At 39.1% G+C, this 18,221-nt stretch overlaps 1 protein-coding gene across 2 annotated transcripts; it reads right to left on the bottom strand.

Moving 5' to 3' along the window:
• Positions 1-1,063: 1,063 nt before the first annotated feature.
• Positions 1,064-16,378, bottom strand: ttc39c (tetratricopeptide repeat domain 39C). Of its 2 annotated transcripts, XM_046858440.1 has the most exons (14): positions 15,803-16,378; positions 14,458-14,506; positions 10,348-10,476; positions 9,045-9,159; positions 7,619-7,964; positions 7,249-7,417; positions 7,022-7,115; positions 6,684-6,791; positions 5,696-5,805; positions 5,468-5,591; positions 4,691-4,788; positions 4,415-4,519; positions 2,596-2,634; positions 1,064-1,715 (listed from the first exon to the last, which is right to left on the bottom strand). In XM_046858440.1, exons 1-14 carry the CDS (start codon positions 15,949-15,951, stop codon positions 1,626-1,628), a joined length of 1,725 nt encoding a protein of 574 aa, XP_046714396.1. In that variant the 5' UTR covers positions 15,952-16,378; the 3' UTR covers positions 1,064-1,625. The 2 variants fall into 2 exon arrangements, with proteins under 2 accessions (XP_046714396.1, XP_046714397.1); XM_046858441.1 differs by lacking the exons at positions 14,458-14,506; positions 15,803-16,378 and adding an exon at positions 10,584-10,715.
• Between the last annotated feature and the right edge of the window lie 1,843 nt (positions 16,379-18,221).

The following is an 18,221-nucleotide window of genomic DNA, read 5'->3' as shown; positions in this document are numbered from 1 at the left end:
ATTTAGAGTACAGCATATAGCAAGTCTTTGCAATAAAGACCATACATGCCAATCGTTGTTTAGTGAGTTAGCAATGTATGATACAGTTAGAGTTCGTCTGCAAAATCGTCAGTGAAGTATTTCAGCAAAATGATTCAGGAGTCAAAAATAACTAAACAAAATTGGCAGTGGTTCATTGACTCCAGGTTCATTTACCCACTCTGTTCTGATTAGTGAAGTGACTGCAGGATGCACTGAGGCAGAACAAATGATTGAAAGATGACTGGAGAGAGGAATATGTATCTTTAGATCTTCATCTCTTCAGAGTCCGTAGGTTAAAATGCTAATGCGAAGTGCCACTGTGAAAACATATTGGCTTGAAATTGCCTCGGATGGTCACTTCATTTGTTAACTCACTGCAAAATTTTATACTATTTGTAAAAAAAAACAAATTTGGAAAGTGTAAGGTCTGGTGGTCTTTCACATTAGACTGACAAAGTTCAGTGCCTGTCGAAAGTGTGGAAACACCTCGTCTTTTATACATGTTTGTGGTTTTGTTCCTTTGTTTCAATACAGCAAACTAAGTCAAAAACTCACAAGAATTCGACAGAAAGAAAGATTTGTCGACAGATGAGTCCAAATTTGCCATTTTTGTCTCTAATAGAAGAATTTGTGCAACAGGAAGAACCGGAGAGATGTTTGCCCCCACCCCCACAATCCAAAATGAAGGTGGAAGCTTAATGGTTTGGGGTTGTTTTGAAGCAGGGAAGGATGGAGACACTCCATACTTCAACACCATGCAATTCCATCTGGACTGTTGCTTATTACTTGACCGTACGACAAGATAATGAGCGCACGGTTAAGCTCCGTAAGCGTTATTTAGAGAGCAAACAGTCGTCTGGAGTGATATCTATCATGAAATGGTCTACCCAGTCACGGCACTTAAACATTTGAATGTCTAATGAAAGGATTTTTCAAAGTAAATAAAGTGGAATTTCTGGAAATGTATACATTTGTTTGGTCGAAATAAAACTGTTTTGTTGCATTAAAGCAAAAGAAACGTGTCTCTCAACAACCACAGCAATCCAGGAGATAATCATATTTGTAAAATGCAAAATTAAAGGCAAGTTCTATTGTGTTTTTAGTGGGAGACGAAATGACAATGTGATAAAAGCCTTAGTCAGAAAAATGCAATCCTGTGACATTAATGGCTGTGTGTGTAAATATAGGAAAAGTGTTAGGTAGTGTTAGGTAGGTAGTGTTAATCGAGAATTATTTTCACAACATTCATTCTTAAATAATCAGAAATTATAAAAAAAAAAAAAAGATAAAGCCACCCAAATTCAAAACATTTGCAGGATGTTCTGACAAAAATAACCACATATTTACGAGCCAGAAAAGACGAAACATTCAGAAACAGAAACATTCCTCAGTGTAATGGGTCACCTTAAACTGACCTCAAACATGTGGCGATACTTAAAGCATAATCTACAACATAAAAACAAGAAATCTAAGAAAGAAAGCATGATCACTTGTTATCATTTTGGTTATAACAAAATAAGGGAAAAAAAAATGAATGGCTCGAATTTTAAAAGGTGCCAAACAGGACCGGTCCCTGTAAAATGCACTTCCTGGGTCAGCTGAGGTCACAGAGGGACCACTTCCTTCACAGAGGCAAGGGCTGTGTGGATTCGCACATGCAGTCTGTTCTCAAAGTCATATCCTGTACAGTTCTCCTGCAAACATACACACACTTACAACTTTAGTACTCTCCTTACATTGAAATTGACTTGCACTCACAGTCCACTTTATTAGGAACACCTGAACAACAACATTCATTCATGAAATTCTCTAATCAGTCAATCAAGTGCAGACACAGGAAACGAGCTTCAGTTCATGTTCAGTTCATGAGCCATTGACATGCACCTGCACTGTGCTGCTGCCAGATGATTGGCATGTTGGTATATTAGGCTGCTTATAGTATTACAGTATATACAGTATGGTGTTTAATTTTGTGAAATTATCTGTATATTCTTAATTTTCTTGTTGTAAGTCTGATATTTTCTGTTCTCAGCCAGTTTGGATTGTGAAAACTGATTTGTCTGTGGTTTGAATCAATGTATTATATAATACATTTATCTCATATTGATCTTCAGCTCTTATCAGGGACATTCCTAGGCATCGCTTCTCACCTAGCCACAGCCTCCGATTATTAAGATTCTAGTACAGACTTCAATCTACAACAATTAACATTTAATTTGCATGAAATAGTCAAAATCCGTGTCTACAGAAACTGCATATGTATCACCACACACATATAACACACATTGGGGGGTTTGGATCATTTAAACTGCCTGTAGAGACTAGATTTTTTTCTAATGTTTATTTCACTCTAATAACAATAATTAGCTGAACCGCTCGCAATTATGTTTTCGGAAATCTCGCTGTATGCAAATGCTAATTCTTTAGATAATGATAAGTGATTTGCCTTTCTATGTCATGCCTGGCTGCAACTTTTAAAACCCTCTGTTGAAAGACCCCCTAATACTGAACCACCTCTGGCACCTGTACAGGCTTTAACACACTGTGCTAACCTCAGGTAAACATGATTCTCACCTTTGCCTGAAGCAACAGCGACCTTCCTTTTCCCAAAGTCTACAATAAAAAGAAAAAGGAGAGTTATTTTCCATCATTTTTAATAATAGTTACATTGAAATTCATGTTATTTCATATTTGTGGCCGAATTTAACTAACGCATGGCATATACAGTATCTCACAAAAGTGAGTGCACCCCTCACATTCCAGCAACCATTTTACCACATGATCTCATAGCACAATACTATAGAAATAAAACGTGGATATATTTTAGAGTAGTCAATGTGCAGCTTGTATATCAGTATAGATTTATTGTCCTGTAAATATAACTCAACATACAGCCAATATAGTCTAAATAACTGGCAACAAAAGTGAGTACACCCAGAGGGTGTCCAATCTTTTCCACAAAGGGCCGGTGTGGGTGCAGCTTTCTGGAAAAGACTGGACACTCTTGCCCTAAGTGAACATGTCAAAACTGTGTCCAAAGCGTCAATATTTTGTGTGAGTTTCATTGTTATGTTGCGCTGCCTTAATCCTCCTGGGAATAGAATTCACCAGAGCTGCACAGGTTGTTGCTGGGATCCTCTTCCACTCCTCCATAGTGACATCACGGAGTTGCTGGATGTTAGACATATGGCGCTTTTCCACCTTCCGCTTGATGAAGCCTCACAGGCACTCAATAGGGTTCAGGTCTGGAGACATACTTGGCCAGTCATCACCTTCACCTTCAGCTTCCTCAGCAGGGCAGTTGTCATATTGGCGGTGTGTTTGGGGTCGTTATTATGTTGGAAAACTGCCTTTTGGCCCAGTTTCTAAAGAAAGGGCATCATGTTCTGCTTCGGAATGTCACGGTACATGTTGAAATCCATGTTTTCCTCAATGAACCGCAGCTCCTCAGTACCAGCAGCACTCATGCAGCCCCAGACCATGATGCTACCACCACCATGCTTAACTGTAGGCAAGACACAGTTTTCTTGGTGCTCCTCACATGCTGGATGCTATCTGAGCCTCATCAGACCACAGGACATTATTCTAGTAATTCATGCTCTTGGACATGTTGTCTTCAGAAGCTGGCTCACAAATCCTTCTGCTTCTGCAACCTTTAAAGCAAGGCTGGCAGCATTTATGCGTCTGTTTTCTTTTGGAGCAGCTTCTGCATTTGACACACAGCACAAGGACTCAGCTTTTTCGATGAACGCTTGCGAAGGCCTGTTCCGAGTGGATCCCTTCTTGGAAAACCTCTGTATGACTCGTGGCCACTGTACTGTAACTCAGTTTCACGGTGTTACAGCTGTTATCACTTAGGGTGTACTTACTTTTGTTGGCAGCTATTTTGACAGTAATGGCTGTATTAAGTTACTTTTAGAGGACAGTAAATCTATCTCTCTCTCTCTCTCTCTCTCTCTCTCTCTCTCTCTCTCTCTCTATATATATATATATATATATATATATATATATATATATATATATATATATATATATATATGTCTATGTCATAAGTAATGTATCATGTGGACAGATGCAATGTCTTATAAAGGGATCAAATAATACACACTTTATTCAAATGCAATTATGCAAAAGATTTCAATTTATTGCATATACAAGACCTATTTACTCAGATCTGCTCAGATTACTGTTTTCTTTATAGCTCACACATACACGTTTTTATACATTTACTATATTATATCCTTATAAGCAAAAAAATCCAGAACAGAAATTACACAGCATCACTTTTTCCCTGGACATCATGTTGTAGGTGTCTTCATACAAACTGTCCTTAACAAACTTACAATAATGAATCATTTTTATGCTGATTTTTTTCTCAGATATATTTACTTACCTCAGGTTTGGCCAGTAACACGCATCCTAGCTCGTAGTAGGCGTACGGCTGCACGTAGGAGTTGTTCAGTCTGCCCAGCTCATCCCTGGCTGCCATCTGGTACGACTGGATGGTTGAGCGACAACATAAACACAGAGTAGGATAATTAGACTGCAAGCAGCAGCCACATAAATATTTCATAGACGTATGTTCTGCAAAAAGCTTCCATTTGGAAGTTTTACATGATGCCAGACTTCCAGGCAAATGGATATAAAAGGTAGACGAATGGAAACAAACCTGGACCGCATCTTTAATGTTTCCGAGACACTTCTGTATAGCACCGAGAAAAAGGTGTTTCAAACCATTGCAGGATGGGTCATCCAGACCCTGAAGCACTTGGAGAAGAAAGATGCTGAGAGGTTAGTATGAGAACCCACATTTATATTAATGACATTTGGCAGATTCGGAGCTGACTTGCAAAAGTGCATCAATAAATGCATTCTAATGCAGGACAAAGACCAAAAAAACCTATGGGGGAAAATATACCAGGCGTTTCGTGACTAGCCCTGTTTACAAGGAAGTATTTTATTTATCTATGTTTGCACACTATCACCTTCAAAATAGTTTTATTCAGAAATTCTTGTTTGCTCTTTGTTCTTGCTGTCCATGGTGAAATTTCAGACGTGGTAGCGCACATGGTCAGAATAGCACTAGTTATCGCAAAACTTTCTGATACCACCTCATAGTTATAGAGTTGGACACTAGAGGGAGCACTGTGCAGTGTGTGGTGAGATGAATGCTGTGAGGTAGTGTGGTGTTGGAATGGAATGGAATGGGAGAATGTAAAATGGTTGTTATGCAGCTGCATTCTAGACCAGTTCCTGAGGCAAAATGTCTTTCAGACACAGATTTGCCATTGTCCTGTCTTGAGACAGAGACGGACTAAACAAGGCACCTGAGTGGCCTGTGTGGTCTGATCTGGACCACAAACGTGGATTGATCTGAGAGTAAACAGCTCTCAGAATCCTAATAAACCCTAATTGAAACCTTGTTTAATTAACACTTTTATCTCACCTTGGCTCATAAGCTGCAGTTTGGAGGATGAGCAGTTTGCAAGAGCCTTCCACAGATAGAGCACCTCCACAACTCCCATAATGCACAGCTCCTGTGTCGCCCCCTGCTTCCTCAATCGCTCTGCCTGTAACCATCGGAGAAGTGAAGAGAGGTTTGAGCGTGAGGTCGGATTTTCAGCATGTGATAAATTTTTTTGCAGTTGTGATTAATTAACAGTAAGAAACTCACCCTTCGAAATGCAAACTGCTCAATCTGATTATTCTTGCGTTTGAAGAGCTTGGGGACGTCCCGGAAAACCGCATTTGCCCCCTCCAAATCCCCCGAAGCACCCTGGCATACTGATTACAGAAATATTGGAGCAAAATTGTAACATCATTGCCAATACTTATTGCCATAATTCTGATAGGGCATCAGCTCTGAGAGCAGGTCTGCCTGCAGTGTTTATACCAATGTATGGTATTGTGTTTATTTTGCACATTTGTGAACACATTTTAAAACGTGCGTGTTCAGTGATAGGGTGCCGTTTTTCTGTGCAGGACATTAACATTTACAGAGGTAGTCTTCAGCCGATTTACGTTTTTCTGGTGCTGGAAAATATTCAGGACGGAGTTTATATTTTGCGGTTTCTTAGTTGTCGGATGTTCACCTTGTTTTATTTGATTGTGTTCATTTGATATTTTAAAACGTCATACCTTGACAGGAATAGACTCGATTTGTGGTTGTTCCACACGTAACTTAACAACGAGGGGCGTTCTGGTCAAACCGGGACTTGTTACAGGTATAAAAATAAATGCTAGCGTGGCCTGGTACTACACACATTAGCATGTAGCCTATTACTAGCACATGTTGTGGGCCGGTCCAGAGATTATTCATCAAGATGAAAGGCTACAGTATTAGAGTCTGCATGGAACCGCGTGTAGGGATGAAGTTTCTAGTAAACGAAGGCGAGGGTATCTACAGAAAACTTCAAGCACAGTACGGGGATGAGACGCTCAAATATATATTCATTATATTTATTCGTTCTATTCATTTTTTAGCTTGAAACCTGTCCCTGCCTCGCATTTTCTCATCCCTAAGTCATTTTTGGGGGAATAATAAAGAAAAAATCTTTAAGCAAAAAAACGTTTTTAGAACCTGAAAGAAACTCTGCTTCAAACCCTTTCATTTATTATTTTTTATTTGTCAAAAAAAAGAGCAAATGATGAATGTAACGTACCTCCAGTTAGGTAGGCGTAGTAGCACTGTGACCACCGGGACTCATTTTTTAGCCTTTCAAAAGCCTTATAAGCATCTTCAAAGTTCATTTCAATCATACTGCACCACCCTGAGACACACACACACACACACACACACACACACACACACACACACACACACACACACACACACACACACACACACACAATGAAATCAACAGTTTTACAACACACCCTGACCATTACAGTCTACATGCTTTTTATATATTGTATATATATATATATATATATATATATATATATATATATATATATATATATATATATATATATATATATATATATTATACAGTCATACCGATCTCATAGAGACACACATGTTGGATCTCTCTTTGGTCTGAAGCGAACTCCAGGGCATCATGGAAAGATGCCAGTGCACTGTTTATCTGGCACTGGAAGAAATTTAATCGAGATTTGACTCAATACATTTTCATGAATGAACAAATAGTATAGAAAAACCTTATGTAGCCCTCACAGTAAAAACTTTGGTCTAGATGTTAGGCTTCTTGGGTTGCATATACCCACCTCTAACCTCTGCACTCGTCCTCGGAAGAAGATGAAGAGAGAGGAGTTGGGGTAAATTACTGCTTTTTTCTGCAGGATGGTCTTGGCTTCAAGTAGGCCAGCCCGTGAATCAGAGCCATCCAGAGCGAAGAAGGGCTGCACCACTGTGTGGTACCACAACAGAGCCAGCCTACAGGTGTAGATCACAAAGATCACAAAAGAGAACACAATGGAGGTGAAGGTACTGATATGGACATCCACTGGTGTTTTTTTTTTTCTTGCTTTCCATCCTGCTATCTATATTAGCACATGTTGTATGCAATAACACAAATGTATAATGTAGATGACATCCAAAAAAAAAAAAAAAAGATTTTCAATAAACAAAGCTTACGTGGCCAGAGGTGCTTTCATGTCTCTGCTCTCACTGGCGTAAATAAGCGATGCCAGGCCCTGGTGCCGATCTCCTGGAAATCCCAGCAGGTTGACGAGCTTCAGTAGATGAGGAGGAACCATAGAGATGCAGAGGTGGAAAAGGCCGTAGCCGAAGCTGACCGAGCCTTTCAGTCGGCCCACGGCCTCCTCCGTCAGCCCACCACTGCTCTCGGCAACGGGTGCGTTGTGATTTGCCTGATCGAACGAGCGTCTGCGACACGCCTCCTGAAGCTGGCTAATGTCACTGTAGCATTTGTTGTACATCTTCCAAGCCTTGCGGAGGATCCAGCCTCCTTTAATGTATGCTGAGATCAATGGAAAGGAATCAGGAGATCATTTTATAGGCATTTTATTTTTTACATCATACTGTATAGTAGCTGTCATTGTCATTAAAAGAACATCCCATTTCTCATTTAGTCTACATTTGCTGTTATAAAAACCTCCACACTGCATGGAAGATGTTCCATGAGATTTTGGCGTGTTCTTGTGGAGATTTGTGGAGATTCATTCAGCCACAAGGGTGTTAGTAAATACAGGTACTGATCCAGGTGATGTCAGGAGGCCTGGGATGCAGCCAGCGTTTCAATTCATCCCAATGGTGCGCAGTAGGGTTGAGTTCAGAGCTTTATCACAGGAGATCTTACTCTCCAAACCATGTAAAGCATAATCTTCATGAAGCTGGTCTTGCACAAGTGCACAAGTGTATTATCATGCTGGAACTGGTTTTTGGTTTTAATGCTCCCCCAACCATTCTACACAATTGAGTGCCTCCAAGTTTGTAGTAACAGTTTGGGGAAGAACCAGTGTGTAGTGTGTTCTATCTAGTGCATGTTTGTATAGAGTGTATAGTCTATGTTACCTATTGTGCAAATATGTATGAAGGACATGTTTTAAATGTACAAAAATACTGGCCACTTTTTGAGTATTAAATGTGACTGTAGCAAACGTAGGACGTTGCATCTCATTGGATAAGATGTTGAACTTCTAATCGGACGGTCATGAGTTCAAATACCACCACCACCACCAAGCAGCCACTGAAGGCCCTTGAAAGGGCTTCAAACACTTCAACCCTCAACTGCTCAGCTATATAACCGAGATAATGTCAAGTCAAATCAGCACAAAACAAACTAACAGGAATACATTTATTTTTATTTTTATCATATAACATGATAGCATATTGATAACCTCTATAAATGACTGTTATTGTGAAATGAAAAGGAAACCCACATTGACCTGACTTCATTGTCAAACACATAATTTTAGTTACAAATGACTGCCAACTTATTTTTTATCCTCAAAATCCCCTGTACCAGTATTGAATTGTATTTCAATGCAGGTATTACCATACAGTTAATTACAGTTCCTTATTAATGTAAGAACCAGACCTGAGATTTCCTGCTTGATGAATGAGAGAACAGCGAGGTAGACCTGACAATCAGCAACTATGATCTGCCTTTGGAGCCGATCCACTATCGCCAGCCCTGAAGTCTGAGAGTCCATCTGGAGAGAGGAACAAAATGGATCTGGCAACTCTAAGAACAGATGGTATTAAACTATTTATGACAGAATAATGTAGGGTGCCCCATTCCCTCATTCGGTTTCTCTCTCATTCTTTTTCATTGTCTCACCCACTCTCACTGTCACTCACAGTCTATTGTCATTTACTGTCTCATCCTCTCTTACTGTCTCACTCTTTGTCCCTCACTGTCTCATTCTCTCTCATTGTAACTTACTGTCTCAATCACTCTCACTGTTACTTATTCCCTCTCACTGTCTTACTCACTCACTGTCTATTGTCATTCTCTGTCTCATCCTCTCTTACTGTCTCACTCATTGTCTCTCACTGTCTCCTTCTCTATCATTGTAACTCACTGTCTCATTCCCTCTCATTGTAACTCACTGTCTCATTCTCTCCCACTATCTCACTGACTCTCACTGTCACTTATTGTCTTATTTTCTCTCATTTCTTACTAATTGTCATTGTCACCCACTATCTCCTTTTCTCTCGCTGTCATTCATTGTCTCATTCTCTCAGTAAAATTCTCATTTTTTCTTACTGTTTCAGTCTTCTTCACTGCCACAATCTATTTCACTCTGTCACTGTGACTCACTGTCTCACTTTTACTTACTATCTCAATTTTCTCTCACTTGCTTTCACTGTCTAATTCTCTCTCACTGCCTCACACTGTGACTCACTGTTTTTACTGTCTCACTCTGTCACGCTTATTTACTGCCTCACTCTCTCTCTCTCTCACCGTTACTCATTGTCTCACTATCTCTCACTGTTTTGCAAACTGCCACTTATCATTATTATTTATTTTACTTTCTCTCTTACTGTCACTCACTGTCTCTCACTCGATCTTACTGTCTCACTCTCTCATTGTCTCTTAATGTCTCACTCTCTCTCATTGTCTCTTAATGTCTCACTCCCATTCTCTCAGTCATTCACTGTTTCTCACTTTCTCACTTTCTTACTGTCATTGACTGTCTCTACCTGGTACGTCTCTACTGTCAACTACTGTCTCAGTTTCTCTCAATACCTCACTCTCTCAAGGTCTCACTCTCTCTCAATGTCTCACACTCTCTCTCAATGTCTCTCACACCCTCTAAAACATATACAACCAAGGATGGAGTATTTTAATGTCCATTACAGTTTGCATTCACGCATACACACAAATTCACGCTTACACTCTTCTTGATTTTATTGCGGATGGTCTCGATGACACCGACACTGTCACTCTCACACAGCTTCTCCGTGGTGCGCAGATCATCACAGGCCATCTGCATCTTCTCTTCCTCAAACGTCATCATGGCATTCTGCAGGCACGAAAAACAACGATTTGATTTAATGACACGTGAGTGGGTGAATGGGTGAGAGAAAGAAAAAACACAAACATTATATTATTTGTTTCGTTTCTAACCACCTTGGATGTGCATTTAATGCCCACCAGAAATATTTCAAATACGCTTACACCCTACACACTGCACGCCTCAGGCAGCAATCAAAAAATTTGAATCCCACAACTTGAAATTTCATTAAAAAAAAGAGAGTGTTTGCATTAACCTCTGCAAACACACTGTAAATTAACAACCATTAGAAAAACAGGGGACAAGGGAGGGGGAAATGTGCTAATCAGAGGAAGTGAACACAATACTGGAAAACAAAGAACCTTTTCTGAAGATACACAAAGACACAAAGACTGAAAGAGAAAAACAAAGGAACAAGTAGAGGAAGGATTCAAAGAAGAATGTGATGCATTTATGTAGTCATACTTTTTTATATACAAATACTATACATAATATATAGTAATAATTATATATACATATATATATTTCATAGTTCCTTATACCCACATGCATGTTCCTTTTGTTTGTATGTGACAAACTCATCATGTAACAGTCTAAAATTTACTTTGACTCAACAAATAGATACATTTCCAGATTTCCACTTTATTTTCTTAAATAAAAGCCTGAAAAACAGCTTTACACACTCTGGACATTTTGTTTCTAAAAACATCCAGCTGAAAAACTTGCCAAAGATGTTCTTCACTAGTTCTTGTGATCAAATTTATCCCAGAGCAGTTCAATAGGATTTATGTGCAGTGACTGGACTGGCATTTTTATGAACACTCCAGACGACGTCATGTTGTATGGTGAAGTCGGTTCCAATGAGTCGCAGTCCAGACAGATTTGCATGGTGTGAGTTGAAGTATAGATTGGTTGCCATTTTGGGTCAGGATTCCAACCTTCCCTGCTCCAAAACAACCTTAAATCATTACGCTTCCACCTCCATGTTTGACTGTGGGGGGTGAGGCAGCCTGCTTATTGTTCTCCATCTTGCACAAGCTGTTAGAGCCAAAAATGTAAAACTGTCTGTCAACTTTTTCCAGTTTTTCACTGTCAATTTCTTGTGTGTATTTGCCCTTTACCGGGTTTGTTTCTTTGAAACAAAAGAAACATGCATGTGTCTCAAAAAAACAATTATTTAGACCACACTGTTTCTTTCAGATTCTGTTTGGGATGCTGGTATCAGGTCCTCTGCATGTACGAAAGCAGTAGAGCTAAAAGAAAACCCACGCTGACTGATGTTCATCTCCTAGATGTTCATTCTTCTTTTCCACCTCTATTCCTGTCCTGAACATAATGTAATTGAATGGTAAACAAATGAACCCTTCCTGTTGATTTGTATTGATTCGGTTAAATGGGCTTCTCTCCTCGGGCTAATGCCGTTTCCTTCCTCTCGCGAGGGCGGGTAATAACATCGACGCTCACATTATAGAGCAGCAGCTCTGCCATACGGGGCCATGATACATTCCTGTTTAATTGTGGAAAATCTCTCCCATACTCATTTACTATTCATCTCGTGTTCAAGCACTCGCTCTTCATAGAAAATGCTTTATTAGTGATGGGTCATGTGATCTTTACTTTTGAGGCCACTTAAACATTGTTCACAAAGCACTGATGCAATACAGGGACAAAAGTATTGGGACACCTGACAATTGGTGTCCCAATACTTTTGTTCATTAAATGTAGTTTTAAGATCTTCATCATTTTAAAATCTGCTTATCCCACGGAAACCGAGTGAGAACTAAAGCAGGAGGATTAAGGCAGTGCTGGATAACAATGGTGCTCATGCAAAATATTGACACTTTGGACACAGTTTTACTCAGGGTGTACTCACTATTGTTGCCAGTTATTTTTACAATATTGGCTGTATGGTGAGTAATTTTCAGAAGACAGTAAATCTGTACTGCTATACAAACTGCACATTAACTACTCTAATATATATCCAAATTACATTTCTACAGTGCAGTGGACCCCCAGAACCCCCGCGAGGTCCAAAAATCTGTGCATTTTGGACGCACCCCCTGCAGTCTCTATGGTACCTTAGTGAATTAATCTTTTTTTTCATTTTTATGAAATTCGTTAATCCCAACATTACACTTTTTTATCCCCCTCCCACCCACTCCATCACTGAACTCCAGAAAAAAACTCCAGTTTTCCTGTGTGGAGGTGGAACTTTTCTGATGATCATCCACAAGACCAGATGGACCTCGTTGATTCATTGCACGCTGGGCATCTAGGCATATTATTAACAGATTGCCAGGAATATTCATATTTATGTGATTAGGAAGTAACAACGTATGTAAAATTAACAGACTGGTTTATGGATGGATGGATGGATAGATGGATGGATGGATGGATGGATAGATAGATTGAATTGCATTCACTTGGTGGGAACTCACATTAAACGCTGATATTAACTGTTATTTATATTCAGTGGATAAAGCTGCCCATCTTGATTGGTAAACTAGTGTTTAGGTTTGTAAGGATTGTGAAGGCCCCCGTCCAAGCCCGAGGCCCTGCTCTGCCTATAGCTAGTGCCCTGATGATTGTAATAACGCTCTTTAAATACGCAATATTTCACTTTAAAAGTAACACTCATTTGTATGTAGGGTGCAAAACAAAATGATAAACTAATCTAGCATTAGGAGGTGTAATAAATACATTTTAAATCATAATAATACCTACGCAATATTACTGGTAGTTAATCGTAACCATGTAATTCTCTGTTCCAGAACGACCCGGGTCATTAAAGAAGAAAATATTATGTTCCTGACAGAAAAAAAAATTTGAGGATCCCTGGTATACATTATCACGTCAAATATCTGATATTCATATTTTGATCTTATTATATTTCAAATATAAAATTTTAAACTGGATTATTTATGGAACCCTAAAAATCCTCACCCAGAGTCAAAATTCACATAGCCAACCAATGTCATGTTCTAAGGCAAACAAATATTTCTCTACATCCGAGTTAGGGGTCGCCACAGCGGATCATCTGTCTCCATACCCCCCTGTCCTCTACATCTGCCTCTTTCACACCAACTACCTGCATGTCTTCCCTCACCACATCCATAAACCTCCTCCTTGTTCTTTCTCTTTTCCTCCTTCCTGGTGGCTCCATCCTCAGCATTCTCCCACCGATATACCCCATGTCCCTCCTCTGTACATGTCCAAACCATCTCAATCACACCTCCCTCACCTTGTCTCCAAAACGTACCACATGCGCTGTCCCTCTAATCAACTAATTTCTAATCCTGTCCATCGTCGTCACTTTCAATGAAAACCTCAACATCTTCAGCTCTGCTACCTCCAGCTCCACCTCCTGTCTTTTACTCAATGCCACTGTCTCTAAACCATACAACATCTCAGGTCTCACCACAGTCCTATAAACTTTCCCTTTCACTCTCACAGATACTCTTCTATCACAAATCACTCCTGCTATCACTCTTCTCCACCCACTCCACCTTGCCTGCACTCTTTTCTTCACTTCTCTAACACACTCTCCATTACTTTGCACTGTTGACCCCAGGTACCTGAACTCCTCCACCTTCTCCACCTCTTCTCCCTGCAACCGCACCCCTCCACTGCCCTCCCTCTCATTCACACACATGTACTCTGTATTACTCCTACTGACTTTCATTCCCCTTCTCTCCAGCGTGTACCTCCACCTCTCCAGGCTCTTCTCAACCTGCTCCCTACTCTCACCACAAATCACAATATCATTCGCAAACATCATAGTCCATGGAGACTCCTGTCTGACCTCGTCCATCAACCTGTCCATCACCATCATGTCCTCATATAAGTAATATAGCAAATTGACCATCCATTATAAACTTAGATGGCTAGCAGTAAAAACACACATTTACAGAGGCATCTATGTTTTCTTTTCCAGAATGAGGTTAAAAAATGAAAGATATAATGATAAAAAATTATATATGAAACACTGACCAGGAAGGACACAAAACTGGCTCCGAAGCTCATCAATGGACTGTGGGTCCTGTAAAGAGAAAACATTACAAGAAATAAATTGAAATGACTACATGTGACTTCAGAAATTTAATTTCAGTTTGGTAAGTTTTGAAAAAAAACACCAGTGGGCCAGATGGTATAACAGAGCTTGTAAAGGTGACGAATAGCGGCCACATAATGCACAAACGTGAGCTGAATCAGAATCAAAATCCATTTTCTTTTGCCATTAGACAATTATATAAATTAGTAAGCAGCCTCAGAATGATTGTATTACATTTATATGCTAAAAAGAATGTCATTATGCCATTTGGACAAATTTTCTCTGTGGCTCTCACATCTTTATATGGCCAGAAGCAATATTATCATTTACATTCATAGCATTTGGGACACGGCCTTATACAGAGAGACTTTTTGTTATATAACTGAGAAGTAGAAGGTTAATGGACTTGCTCAAAAGTCCAGCAGTGGTGGTGTTGGGATTTGAACTCATGACCCTTTCAATCAAAAATCAAACATCTTAACCACTGAGCTACCACTTTCCCTTATTGTTTGCCAAGCTACAAATAAGTTATAAACTAACATGAAGTGCCTGTCAAAAGTTAGGGGTCTATTAGGGTTTATGATTTTTGGGGTTGTTTTGGAGCAGGGAAGGTTGAAATCCTAAACCAAAATGGCTTCCCATACTTCAATACAAGACTGAACTGCGCCTCGTTGGCACCGACGTCACCGTACAACAAGACAATAAGCCGAAGCGTCTCTTCACGCTCTGTAAGCATTATTTAGAGTTGTCTGGAGTGTTAGCTAAGTCGAGTGTATTCAACTTTCCGCTGAAAGTTTGGAGAAGCAAAACTGTCCGGATGCCTCGATTGTGATCTGTATATCGCGCTTAAGATTTTGCACTAATTATAAAATTTAGCTACATTACGAGCTACATCTCGCATGTCAGAATTAAGAATTCAGTGTCAAAAGCTAACGGTTATAAGAAAAGGACGAAAACGTTATAGTCATAATATAAATAATGCAGTCAAGTAATAGTTTTCTGGGGGGCTTTTTTGCTTGTTCCAGCCTGGTGTTCCACTCAATTAGAACAGATGCAGTTGAAGGAGGATGGAGTGATGTTCCAGATTTAACAGTTTGAAATGCATTAGTGGGAGTTTGACACCATCATCAAGAACAATTATATCTATAACTATACTCTTGAATATCCTACCATGTTCTGTATGCATGGTGATTTCTCCTGCTTTAAAACACATGGCATTAATGTAAATACACTTTACACCTGAGTCAATGATGTTGCAGGAAATCATCTGTTCAGGGGGCTTACCTGTACCTCTTGAAGAGCTCGTCACTTTCCTTGAACCCATTGTTGAGGAGCATACTTATGCCCTGCAGTGCCAGCTCCGCATCATCCAGCTCTGGCTTCATGTCCAATTGCGGATGGTGCTGATGCTGATGCTGATCGCGGCCTGCCATTGCGCATGCGCTCACACAGAAGGGCGATTAACAACGAACCGAGCAAATCATCCAAATGACAGGCCAAAACCCCAAACAATATTAAACACAGGTTATGATGATATAAAAACACAGCTGGTATTTCACCTTTCCACAGTTGTGGTGTTTGTTAAAACCCCCAGGAGACGTGTTTTTAGCGCGTATACGGGAGATAAACACTAATGCTCAGGCCGAACGTCCCCTGCATAGTGCAATCACGTTCAACGAAATCTGTCCTGCGGTTTTACAAATCAATTAGAAGATAAAACCGTAGTTATTGATCGCCATCCTGATCATTCAGGTCGTGTAACAATCCGATCAGCAGCGTGAAAACGAAACGCACTCAGATGTTCTCGCTCTTCATTCATTTCGGCCGGATTTTCCCAAAGCGGCGCACCAAAAAGCAGAGAGCCGCAGGGAAGCACGGTTGCCAGATTGTTCCTCCTTCATCCATTGACAATTATTAAACACGTTTGCAACTCACTACATACTGACCTAAGATATATTTCTAAAACGTGTTCAAGTCTAAATATTAATCTCCAACTTCATAACAAAATAACAATTGTTTTTTTTTACTCTTTTCTTTTCTTTTTTCCCCTACTGATATGCACTATTAGTAAAGATTTACGCTGAATCTGGCAACCCAATTTAGCAAGTCACAGCCTATCACTGAACTGGACCACCTTTACTCTGTATGTTTATCCACGGTTGCCAGATTGCATCAAACACCACAGAAATTGTGCGAATTATGAAGCTTGAAAGTGTGTTATATTGCCGATGACAGAGCTAGGATTTAGCTATACAAAAATTTGGTATAAATTGAAAAGCAACAAACTATTTAAAATATACTTATAATGTAAGATTTTGTTCTAGAAGGAGAGTGATGGAGTGCTGAATCAGATGACCTGGCCTCCACAATCAGTGAAGAAAAAGCAGCCAACATTCACTCAACACCTCTGGAAACTCCTTTTTTGGAAAACCACTCCAGGTAACTCCATTATGAAGCTGTCTTAGAGAAAGCCAAGGGTGTGCAAAGTTTTTATCAAAGCAAAAATTGGCTATTTTGAAGAATTGAAAATCTAAAACATATTCTGGGTTGTTTAACACGTTTTTGTTTACTACATAAATCCATGCATATTTTTTTATAGTTTGCCTTCAGTATAGGTAATGTTGAAAATAATAAAATATAGAAAACTACTAAAGGAGAGGTGTGTCAAATGTTTAATGGTACTATATGGTAATATATACAGTATATAAATATATAAATCAACCTCAGGGAAAGAAAGTATATTAACTTAATCTGTGGTTGATTTATATATTTATATACTGTATATATTACCATATAGTACCATTTAAAACATTTGACACACCTTCTTCTTTAGTAGTTTTCCTATATTTTTATTATTTTTCAACATTGCACACTAATACTGAAGGCAAACTATAAAAAAAATATGCATTATAAAAGTATAAAAGTTTAAATTTACATAGTAAACCAAACAGCAACAGCCTATTATTATTATTATTATTATTATTATTATTATTATAGATTTTTATTATTAGTAGTAGTATTACCATATAAAACAATTAAGAGTCACACATATTTATGAGACTTGACACTGTAAATATTCACATTATATGGACAAATTTGCTCCTATGATAAGCACCACTCTTCTGGAGAAGTTCTTCATTTTGGCATACTTCTGAGGATTTGTGCTCTTTCAGCTGAAAGAGCATTAGTGGGATCAGGTACGTAAGCAGGCTGAGGAGACCTGAGGAAGTCTGTATTCAATTTATCCCAAATGTGTTCAGTGTGTTTTGAGGTCAGAGCTCTGTGCAGGCCACTTGAGTTCTTGCACTTCATTTTTGCCAACCTTATGGGTATCTCCCTGGAGCTTGCTTTGTGCACTACAGAAATGTAAAGCTGGAACCTATTTATGCGCTTTAAGTTCCAGTGAAGGGAGATGCTACAGTATGTAGTTTTATGCTTTTAACTTTGAGACAATTTGGGGAAGACCTTCATATGGGTGTCATGATCAGGTGTCCACAAAATGATAGATCAAAATTCTACTATGATAAAGAGATAAAACAAATTGAATAGGCATACCTTTAACCTTTTTACCATTACTAAAATTTACATACCAAAATTCACACAGTGCAAATCTGAGAAAACGGTATGATTACTCATATAACCTTCTCAAATATTGAATTATAATAATAATACATAAAAAATAGTCCTGTGTTTAAACACCTAT

The sequence above is a fragment of the Silurus meridionalis genome, chromosome 9 (genome assembly GCF_014805685.1).
Source record: "Silurus meridionalis isolate SWU-2019-XX chromosome 9, ASM1480568v1, whole genome shotgun sequence".
Classification (NCBI taxonomy): domain Eukaryota; kingdom Metazoa; phylum Chordata; class Actinopteri; order Siluriformes; family Siluridae; genus Silurus; species Silurus meridionalis.
This window is presented reverse-complemented; position numbering and strand designations above follow the sequence as displayed.